We start from the raw sequence: 12,123 nt of genomic DNA, 5'->3' as shown, positions 1-12,123 counted from the left end.
AAGGTGAACCTCCGTCCCAGTTTCAAGTCTTTGGCAGACTCTAACAGGTTTTCTTCTAAGATTGCCCTGTATTTGGCTACATCCGTCGTCCCATCAACTCTGACCAGCTTCCCTATTCCTGCTGAAGAAAAGCATCCCCACAACATGATGCTGCCACCACCATGTTTAACGATGGGGATGGTGTGTTCAGGGTGATGTGCAGTGTTATTTTTTTGCCACACATAGTGTTTTGCTTTTAGGCCAAAAAGTTCAATTTTGGTCTCATCTGACCAGAGCACCTTCTTCCACATGTTTGCTTTGTCCCCCACATGGCTTCTTGCAAACTGCAAACGGGACTTTTTATGGCTTTCTTTTAACAATGACTTTCTTCTTGCCACTCTTCCATAAAGGCCAGATTTGTGGAGTGCACAACTAATAGTTGTCCTGTGAACAGATTCTCCCACCTGAGCTGTGGATCTCTGCAGTTCCTCCAGAGTTACCAAGGGCCTCTTGGCTGCTTCTCTGATTAATGCTCTTCTTACCCGGGCCTGTCAGTTTAGGTGGACAACCATGTCTTGGTAGGTTTGCAGTTGTGCCATACTCTTTGCGTTTTCAGACAATTAATTGAACAGTACTCTGTGAGATGTTCAAAGCTAGGGATATCTTTTTATAACCTAATGCCGCTTTAAACTTCTCTACAACTTTATCCCTGACCTGTCTGGTGTGTACTTTGGCTTTCATGATGCTGTTTGTTCACTAAGGTTCTCTAACAGACCTCTGAGGGCTTCACAGAACACCTGCATTTATACTGAAATTAAATTGCACACAGGTTGACTAATTTACTAATTAGGTGACTTCTGAAAGCAATTGGTTCCACTAGATTTTAGTTAGTGGTATCAGAGTAAAGGGGGCTGAATACACTTTTAAGATATTTATTTGTAAAAAAAAATTGAAAACCATTTATTTTCCTTCCACTTCACAATTATGTGCCACTTTGTGTTGGTCTATCACATAGAATCCCAATATAATACATTTAGGTTTTTGGTTGTAACCTGAGAAAATTTGGAAAATTTCAAGGGGTATGGATGCTTTTTCAAGGCACTGTATATTTCAATGATGGCACTGAGTAATAAGCTCACCTATTGTTATTGAACATGCATCATTTCTTGATCAATGTGGTGTTTTAATAAATATCTGGGATTTACCAAAACATTCATACTGAGCTATTCAATTATAAAGAATATGATGGCGTATGATACCGTTTTATGTATACGTACACGCTGACCACACACACATACAGAAATTAATTATATTTCTCCATCCACAAAATTTTACATGAGTAATAATCTTTTTGTTTCTGGATTTGTACAGAAGAGATGACATCTAAATAATATTAAAATACTGTTTTACTAAAATTTTATTTTTTATTTTTATGTTATGAACTGCTTGCCTTTTCTGTGTATATTGTACTTCCAGCATTATTTTTGAAACCTCGCACCCATTTATACATTTATATTCTTATAATAAGCCATTAGAAACTAACATAATCTGTTAACATTTTAGCTACAGCTTTTTTAGTTGTTATTTTTGTTTTCTTACAGGGTGATCGCATGTGGCATTTTGCTGTGTCACTCTTCTTGGTAGAACTCTATGGAAACAGCTTATTACTGACTGCAGTCTATGGCCTGGTTGTGGCAGGCTCTGTCCTTCTCCTTGGGGCCATAATTGGAGATTGGGTAGACAAAAACCCAAGGCTTAGAGGTATTATTTTTTAAACTGTCCTTTTTTACATTCTATAATACTAATAAAATAATGTGTAATATACTTATATGTTTGTTCACAATGTACATTGAATTGTGCACATGCAGCTCAGTTTACAGTTTTAACATCTGCTGAGATAAATTATCTCCAGCGCATGCGCAGCCAGGGCCAATCAAGATGGCTGAAGGTCCGAACCCGGAAGAAGATTTGTGGAAAATTAAAGTTATAGCAACAACCCTGGTAGTGTTATGTCAACCCATGTAATTGTCACTTTTTTGGACAGCTTGACCTAAATGTGGAGAAAAATATAAAAAGGCATGTGAAGTAAAAAAGTATTTGCATACCGAATGGTATTATTACATTAACAACATATAGTATTTTGCCTACAGTGGTATATATGTGATGATGAAGAGGCTTGAAAAATGTCCTACTCTTTTAACCACTTGCTTACTGGGCGCTGATGCAGTTCGAATGACAATTGTGCGGTCATACAACACTGTACCCAAATGACATTTTTATCATGTTTTTCTTTTGGTGGTATTTGATCACCTCTGCTGTTTTTATTTTTTGTTAAAAATATTTTTTTATATTTTGTTATAAAATTTTGCAAACAGATTATTTTTCTCCTTCATTGATGTACGCTGATGATGTGGCAGTGATGGGCACTGATGTGTGGCAGTGATGGGTGGCAATAATGGGCACTGGTTGGTTACACTGCTAGGCAAGCACTGCTAGGTAGCACTGATTGGCACCACTGGTGGGCATTAATAGGTGACACCTGTGGGCATTGATAGGTGGCACTGGTGGGCACTGGGGACAGTGGCAGGTTGCAATGGCAGGTGGCACTGGCAGGGGGTACTGGTGGCACAGATGAGGCAGAATTGCATCTACCTCTTCAGGACCGATGTCCCTTGCAGTTAAGCCTGTGGAAAAAAAAACGATTGCCAAGCTTTTGTTTAGATCATGTGACCAGCTGTCATTGGCTGAAAGCTGATCACGTGGTAAGGGGCTGGGACTGGCCCCTTACTCAGATGTGTGATCACCCGTGTCTCGGTGACTCAGTGATTAGCGCACACGCGCAAAGGGGAGGCCATCATATGATAGCCTCCCGGAAATTCAGGTCCGCACTGTGGCCGCCATTCAGCTATAGCATGGATGGCAAGAGGTTAATTTAGATTTTAACGTGTGATGCATTAGACATTTGTTCTTCAATTCAGTTGTTTCATTTATTATTTCTGATTGGATCTAAATTATATACAGTATTATTGACATCAACTGATTTTTTTCTTTCATTTGGGTTGAATCCCAAAAAAATGCTGAAATAGGTATGCAAAATGCAGCTCTGATTGAACCTTAAAGTGGAAGTCCATGCAAGATCTAAAATCCCTGCCTTTATAGACACTAGGGATGGGCCGAACACCCCCCGGTTCGGTTCGCAACCAGAACATACCGAAAAGTAGTATGCCTGTAAAGTGGTGCATTTTTCCCGTGTTTAGAACAGTCCCTGCACAAAATGACATTTCTAAAGGAAAAAGGGTAATTTAAAAGTACTCGCGGCTATAATGAATTGTCGGTCCCGGCAATACAGATAAAATTCATTGAAAAAACGTCACGGGATCCCCCCAGTCCATTACCAGGCCCTTTGGATCTGGTATGAATATTAAGGGGAACCAAATCAAAATTGAAAAAAAAATTGCGTGGGGGTCCCCCCAAATTCCATACCAGGCCCTTCAGGTCTGGTATGGATATTAAGGGGAAGCCTGTGACAGTATTTTTTTTAAAATGGCGTAGGGGTCCCCCTCAAAATCCATACCATACCCTTCAGTTCTGGTATGGATTTTAAGGGGAATCCTGCGCTAAAATGTAAAAAAAAATGTTGTGGGGTCCCCCCAAAAATCCATACCAGACCCTTATCCGAGCACGCAACTTGGCAGGCCGTGGGAAAAGAGGGGGGACCATACCAGGCCACATGCCCTGAACATGGGAAGGGTGCTTTGGGATAGCCCCCCAAAGTACCTTGTCCCCAAGTTGATGGGGGCAAGGGCCTCATCCCCACAACCCTTTCACGGTGGTTGTGGGGGGCTTATCGGAATCTGGAAGCCCCCTTTAACAAGGGGACCCCCAGATCCCGCCCACCGTTGTACCCGTACCAAAAAAAGTTTCAAGATGTAAAAAAAAAACACAAAACACACTTTGGGACAAGTCCTTTATTACAAAATAAAATTGTCACATGAAGTCCATTCATATAACTGAGAGCGGGGCCACACGGTGACATTCCCGGGTGACCCCGGCCCCCTCTGGTGCATGGGGACTTATCCATGGCTTTCCCGGGGCGTCAGAGGGGGGCGGGGCCACCCGGTTACGTAAAAGAGGTGGCCCTGCCCCCTCTGACGCCATGGGGAAACCATTGGGAAGTCCCCCGTGTGTCAGAGGGGGCGGAGTCACCTGGGTACGTCAGTGTGGCCCCACCCTCAGTTATATAAGAACTGTCAAAGCGAAGACCCGTCACACAGCGGGTGCCTCCCATGGTGAGTCGCGGCTTCTTCTTTTTTTTCCCCTCCCACTTTTCAGTGTGTGTACCTAAATGTTTTCTGCAACTGGAATTTCACACCCAGCTGCCAACATCTTGTCTCAGCATCCCTGCACAGCTAATCTGGATTCACGTGGACCCAGAACCGAGCACTGATGTTGTAGGATCTCCCTGTTGTGTTCTCTGCATCTGCCAGTCTCCTTATGCAGATTGCAAATAGTGCCAGACTGGCCAGAGAGCAAATAAAGGTGGGCACCAATGGCATTGCAAGGAATGTAAAATACCTGAGGCGTCTCTGAGAACTGCAAATGGAAGAAAATGCATAGCGCACCATGATGAACAAACGGCATGATCACACTGCGGTAAAAGTGGGAACGCTTGAAGGGGTAAAGATAATAAGGACTTAAGTCTGCATGCAGTATACTCAGCACATAGATGTGCCCCCTCCCCCTCACACATACAGTACAAACAATGCAGCCCCATTACTCTCACACATACAATCAATGCAGCCCCCCTTCACACATACAACCAATGCAGTCCCCCTCCCCTTCACACATACAAACAATGCAGACTTCCTCTCTCTCCTTCACAGATACAAACAGTGCAGCCCCCCTCCCCTAACATACACAAACAGTGCAACCCCCTCCCCTAACACATACAAACTGTGCAGCCCTCCTCCCCTAACACACACAAACCGTGCAGCCCCCTCCCCTAACACACACAAACAGTGCAGCCCCCCTCCCCTAACACATACAAACAGTGCAGCCCCCCTCCCCTAACACATACAAACAGTGCAGCCCCCCTCCGCTAACACATACAAACAGTGCAGCCTTCTCCCCTTCACACATACAACCAATGCAGCCCCCTCCCCTTCACACATACAACAAATGCAGCCCCCCTCCCCTTCACACATACAACCAATGCAGCCCCCCTCCCCTTCAAGCATACAAACAATGCAGCCCCCCTCCCCTAACACATACAAACAGTGCAGCCCCCTCCCCTAACACATACAAACAATGAAGCCCCCCCAACACACACAAACAGTGCAGCCCCCCTCCCCTAACACATACAAAGAGTGCAGACCCCCTCTCCCTTACACATACAACCAATGCAGCCCCCCTCCCCTTCACACATACAACCATTGCAACCCCCCTCCCCTTTTCACATATGAACAATGCAGCCCCTCACCACAATCTTCCTGAAGATGCAGGCAGCTGCCTGACCCTGTGCTGTTCAGGAACAGGAAGGTTCCTTGTATAGAACCTTCATGTTCCTGCCAGCAGAGCTTGCAGGTTGTGGGTGGCTCAGTAAAAGCCAGCGAGGGCAATGCTGCAGGAGTGTCCAGCAAACTTGTTCCCTTTCTCCTGCCACTGGATAAGGGGTTCAAAAACAATGAAAGAACCTCTTAAAGCGGAGGTCCACCCTAAAGTGGACCTTCCGCTCATTGGAACCCCCCCCCCCTCCGGCGCCACAATTGGCACCTTTCAGGGGGGAGGGGGGTGCAGGTACCTGTACAGTACAGGTATCTGCACCCACTTCCGGGATAGCTCTCTGCGGAAAGGGGCGTAGATCTATGCCCCTTTCTGAAAGTCCCCCGCTGCCTGCTGGGAAACACACAGATCCCAGAGGCAGCGGGTCCATCCTTATTGCGCAGCGCGACTCGCGCACGCACAGTAGGGAACCGGGAAATGAAGCCGAAAGGCTCCACTTCCTGATTCCCATAACCAAGATGGCGGTGGCAGCACCCGAGAGACGATCGAGAGATCGGCTTCGGGTGCCGACATCGCGGGCGCGCTGGGCGGGTAAGTGTCCTTATTTTAAAAGTCAGCAGCTGCTGTATTTGTAGCTGCTGACTTTAAAAAAAAAAAAAAACGGCGGAACTCCCGACGGACTCCCGCTTTAAAGGATACATTGCCGGAACAAACGATACTTTACCAACAGAGTTGTTTTGGTTAATTTTGTTCATGTTGCAATACAGGTCCTCTAAAATGTGCTGCTATCTTAAACTGGCCATATACTTGGCAATTTTCCGTCAATATTAACACATTCTCATCATCCAGGAATTGCAGATAACATGAACAAACAGTGGACGGCACTAAAAATACACCTCCCTGAGCCTCTGATCTGCTTGTAAAGTGACAAAATAAGTAAACTAATGTAGAAACCAAAGTCCATGAATTTAATTCCACAAACACTTTATTTAAAGGGAAATGTGGATACATGGGCCCAAGGACTAAGCCCTTGTACACACGGTCGGACATTCCGACAACCAAATCCATCGGATTTTGTCCGAAACTGTTGCATACACACGGTCGGACAAAGTTGTCGGAATGTCTGATCGTTCAGAACGTGATGACGTTGTTTCGTTATGATGGGACTACGTTCAGGCTAGTAGCCAATAGCTTTGGTGTAGGAATTTGATCTGAGCATGCGTGGCACTTTGTCCGATCGGAATTCTCTACACATGATGGGACAAGGTCCGATCGGATCATGTTGTCGGAAAGTTTTATAGCCAAGCTGGAAAACTTGGTCCGTCGGAATGGTCCGTCGGAATGGTCCGATGGAGCCCACACACGGTCGGATTATCTGGCAACATGGTCCGATCGGACATTTTCCGTCGGAATGTCCGACCGTGTGTACAAGGGCTAAGAGTATACAAAGGTGTAGCAAATACTGTCATCGGCAGCATCCAATTGTGAAAACAAAACTCATATTTAAAGCATTTAAAGTCCTTTCGTTTTCAAAGATCTCAACAGAGGTGAACACCTTGTCTCTAAGGTCATGGAAGACATCAACACCAGGTCAGACCCATAGAATGTGTAAATTGAGCTGAAGTCTTGAAACAAGAGGGAGAGGGCAAAAAGAAGTCCAAAGGCAAAGGTAGGAGTGGCTCACAAGTGGGTTGAACAAAAGTAGGTAGCCTCATTGGTGGATACGTGCATCTAAAGGGCTGACAGGCCAGCTGGCAGCCTTGGGTAGGACTATTAGCTTGGCCCCAGAAGGAAAGGGGCATAGTCCATTAATCTAGACAACAATAGAATACAGTTTACTCCTAAGTGGACAAATGAAGTCTGCAACATCAAAACAGGTCTGCTTGAATCAGTGTCTCTTCTAAGGAACTTGATAGATGTACTTCAGCCATCCAAATGCCACTGACAGGGAAAGTAGAAAGTCTCCAATCAGTAATAAAACATATCTTTATTTGTAACAAGTATCCAATTACATGTAAACACTCTTGGGCCCACGTGGTGAAGGAGTCCTGGGCAGATAGTAACAAATTCACCTCTTGGCCTTAGAGAGGGAAGGAAGAGGACCGGGACTACTGACAAGTAACCCACTGGCGGTTTGTCTTAACCACTTGCTGACCACCCTATAGCAGTTTTACTGTTACAGGGTGGCAGCTGTGCGCAAGATATTGTGTGTATATATACGTGATCCCACACTTCCGCCTGCTGGTGGCATGCCGCTTCTGCTATGATTGTTCACAACAGAAGCCAATCTGCAGGTTCTGGGCGCTCAATGTCTGATGCCACTTACTTATCATTGGGCAGAGACTCAGAACAGAGCTATACCTATGTAACCAAGGCAGAGTTACGTTCTGACAGGGGGTAAGGATCGATTCTGTGTTCCTGAAAAGCAAGGACTCAAATCCATCTCTTCCTCTAGTAAAAACAGCACACATAGTGAACACAAACACTGGCTAGGCACACATTTAACCCTTTGTTCACCCTAGATGTTTAATCTCTTCTCAGCCAGTGTCATTAGTACAATGACAGTGCATATATTTAGCACTGATCACTGTATTAGTATCACTGGTTCCCGCAAAGTGTCAGTGTCCGGTTGTCTGCAATATTGCAGTGCCGCTGTAAGTCACTGATCGCTGCCGTTACTAGAATAAAAAAAAAAAAAAAAATGTCAGTATATATCCCATAGTTTGTAGACACTATAACGTTAGTATAAACCAAACAATATATACGCTTATTGGGATTTTTGTTCACCAAAAACATGTAGCAAAATACATACAGTTATGAAGAAATTCGATTTTTTTTAATTTTCTTTATTGGATGTGTTTTATAGCAGAAAGTAAAAAATATAGTTTTCAAAATTGTTGGCCTTTTTCATTTATGACGCAATAAAATAAAAATGCAGTGGTGATCAAACACCAACAAAATAAATCTCTATTTGTGGGAAAACAAATTGACATACATTCTATTTGGGTACAGCGTTGCACAATCGCACAATTGTCAGTTAAAGTAACTCAGCGTCGCTTCGCAAAACTTGGCCTGATTTTGAAGGGGGGTAAATCTTCTGGAGGTCAAGTGGTTAAACTCATGTGATGTGTATCTCAAAAGCAATGAATTCACTGAAAATATGTGTTTTGTTTTTCTAATGAATGAGTTACATTTATTTGTGTTGCGATATTTAGCACTTTTACAGTTTTTTACATTATTTTATTGCAATTTTTTTCCCCACAGGCTGACACTGTACCAGAGGTAGATTGTTCTGTGAATGAAAGCACACAGAAATATTGTGAAAATATTCTTGTGTGCCTTCATTAACAGAACAATCTCCCTCTAGTTCAATGTTACAAATTATTTAAGTTTCTGTGATACGGCCATAAAATGACCACACTCACACATTGTGTTCTTTTACCTTAACGGCCAGTGCAGAGTTCCGCTCATTGTTATTTTGTACATTCCTAAACAATAAACCACCTATACCATGAGATAAATAACAAATGTGTGCTTTGACTTTAATGTTTTTTCTCAATTTTTTTGCAGTACTTTCCTCACATATTTACAGAATTTGCACTATTCACCACAACTTTCTTTACTTGAATGAAGTGACTCTTTTATTTTTGCATGTAATATTTCTATTAAAAACACAAACAAGTTCAATAAACCACTAGAATTGTGTCAGTTGTAAAGTCAAAATCAGGCAATACAGACAGCTTTAATACAGTGTTTTGAAAGGTTGAACAGGAAAAGGTCTAATTTTTTTTTTAATGTTTTGATTCTGGCAAACACAATCCAATCTCCTTGCAGTTGATCAAAACCACAATTTCATGTATTTGATTATTTAAAAATTTCAACAAAAAAATTGAATCAAAATTTTGTTGGCTCAAAGTGGACAACCCGATTCTACATGTTTTGGAGTATAACTTGCAATTATTTGGTTGTTTCTTAATTTGTAAGAGGCAATGGCAAATGTCTCTGGCAACTGGAAGTGATTATTATTGGACAGGGAAAGTGTTCAACTTGTGAGTCCTTTTCTTTTTTTTGGAGCAGAGGAAAGGACCAAAGTACCATTGCAGCAGGTTTCAGAACTTTTCCACATTAGAGATTTTCCCACTTACCATTCTCAGGGTTCTATCTGCCCTTTCATTAGGGACTGCTGACTATATGTTTCCTCTCCCCCATACATTCTCTATACACCACTACGGTCTCAATGGCTAGAGATGTATTTTAACTTTACTTCTAAAAATACTTTTTTGTTGACCCTGTTGCATACTCAGAAGGTTGGAGACAAAGGAAGAATTTACTAAGGGAGTAGAGCTTGTTAACTTTTTATATATAGGGCATGCACTTGCAAAAGGGTATATTTGCTTAGAAAATTTATAAAAGTAGATAAGCGATTTGCAGAGGTCAGTATGTTATTACTGCAAAATGATTCAACATATTTAAAACAACACGTGTTTATTTACAATTACAATATAAAAGCATAATTTTAAACGATGAAAACTTAAAGGGGTTGTAAACGTTTTGTGTTTTTTGACCTTAATGCATCCTATGCATTAAGGTGAAAAAACACCTGGCAGTCACCGGCCCCCCAGCTGTCTTTCTCTCCACGGGCTCCCGGCTCTTCATTGGATAGATTGATAGCGACGCAGCCATTGGCTCTCACTGCTTTCAATCAAATCCAATGATGCGGGCGCCGGGGTGGGGCCGAGTCCAGCATTCTGTGTCTATAGACGCAAACGCTGGACTCGGGAGTCCACCTGCAAGGTAACCCCCTGGGAGAGTGCTTCTCTGAGGGGGGTTATCAGATGTGGGGAGGAGCCACGAGAGCCGCCGGGGACCCCAGAAGACGAGGTTCAGGGGCCACTCTGTGCAAAACAAGCTACACAGTGGAGGTAAGTATGACATGTTTGTTATTTAAAAAAAAAAAAGACCTTACACAATAATGTGTGTGTGTGTGTGTATATATTCTGTGTATATATATATATATATATATATATATGTATATATATATATATATATATATATATATATAAAATCACCAAGCGGTCTGAGGGTGTTTACATTCTCTGATGTATATTAAACTGATTATCTACTGCAGATTACACTAGTGAGTATCACAGACAGATTATTATTATATAAACTGCAGTGGAAAGAAAATCAAAATGAACCCTACACAAGTATAACAATTTAAGACTGAAAATTCTAATTTTTGCATTAACCCAGTTGTCATTGGTTACCTTAAAAGAAAAGAAATATCAAGAAAATTCTTAGCCTAAAATTATTTAAGTCTGACTAATGTGTTTTTTTAAGATTAATAATAAAAATGGTTAATACTGTTAGAGATTCAGTCTGCTTTCTCTTCTTCTTTTATAGTGGCACAGACTTCGCTGATTGTGCAGAACGTCTCTGTTATTATCTGTGGCATCATCTTGATGGTGGTCTTCTTGTACAAGAATGAACTGTTGTCCATGTATCAAGGCTGGCTGTTGGTTGGTTTTAAATATTCTTTATGTTATTTTATAATACACCTTTTCTCATTTTTCCCTGCTGATTTTAATTATTTAGGTGTGACTCAGGAGGAGGCATGATAGACTATGGCAGAAAGATGGCTGCTCTCACAGATAGCATTGGTACTACCTTCTGCCCAGGGGAGAGCAGTTTATACTGGCTCTGGAGATCAAATAAATGCCTAATAAATCTAAGACCATTAAAAATTGTGTAATACTTCACTAGCAATATGTTTAATCAGTTTATGCATTTGGCAGAGCTAACAATCATCCACCCTTTCTCCATTCATTCAGCTGTAGTATGGCTTCTATGGATGGAGAAGCTAGGAAGCTTTTTGGATTGAATAATTGAAGTGAAGATTCTCAATTCCTATAGTAAATCTGCGTTACTATATTTTACAAACTGACTCCAGTAAAATAAGCTTTTTTCATGACAAATGATTTTTTTTTTCTACTTTGTATTTAAAGCAAGGTGTAAGTCAGGGGTGTCCAAACTTTTTTCAAAGAGGGCCAGATTTGATGAAGTGAACATGCTCGAGGGCCGACCATTTTGTCTGACATTCTTTAAACCATTAAAATTCGATCTAAGTGTGTTCATCCGAGCACTAATACACGGCCCAACAAGAATTATCTTGCCTTTGTGCTGTGTGTGGTGAACAGATGAGCTCGGGTGTGTTATTTGGATATACTGTATTTAATCGGCTTATACCACGCACCTTAACTTTAAAAAGGAAGTCTCAGGAAAAAAATAAAAATAAAAAAATCTTACATTTTAAATAAAGACATGTGAAGCAAAATAAGGGTCAGTGCCCATCTGCAGCCCCCAGCGTATTGCCATGAATGCAGCCCCCACAGTATTGCCATGAATGCAGCCCCCAGCGTATTGCCATGAATGCAGCCCCCAGCGTATTGCCATGAATGCAGCCCCCAGCGTATTGCCATGAATGCAGCCCCCAGCGTATTGCCATGAATGCAGCCCCCAGCGTATTGCCATGAATGCAGCCCCCAGCGTATTGCCATGAATGCAGCCCCCAGCGTATTGCCATGAATGCACCCCCCAATGAATGCAGCCCCCACATTGCCAGGAATGCAGCCCCCACATTGC

At 42.4% G+C, this 12,123-nt stretch overlaps 1 protein-coding gene across 1 annotated transcript in view; it reads left to right on the top strand.

The window, feature by feature from the left end:
- The window catches only part of SLC40A1 (solute carrier family 40 member 1), a 106,922-nt gene that overhangs the window by 42,039 nt on the left and 52,760 nt on the right, over window positions 1-12,123 (top strand). Inside the window, exons 3-4 of the mRNA XM_077448700.1 lie at window positions 1,581-1,740; window positions 10,885-11,000. Coding sequence (XP_077304826.1) covers window positions 1,581-1,740; window positions 10,885-11,000 — 276 coding nt within the window. The remainder of the gene's footprint in view (window positions 1-1,580; window positions 1,741-10,884; window positions 11,001-12,123) is intronic.

This window comes from Lithobates pipiens, unplaced genomic scaffold, assembly GCF_037356315.1.
Source record: "Lithobates pipiens isolate NorthernLeopardFrog02 unplaced genomic scaffold, aLitPip1_a1.2 Scaffold_22, whole genome shotgun sequence".
NCBI lineage: Eukaryota > Metazoa > Chordata > Amphibia > Anura > Ranidae > Lithobates > Lithobates pipiens.
The sequence above is the reverse complement of the archived record's forward strand: the minus strand, read 5'-3'. Positions and strand labels throughout refer to the sequence as shown.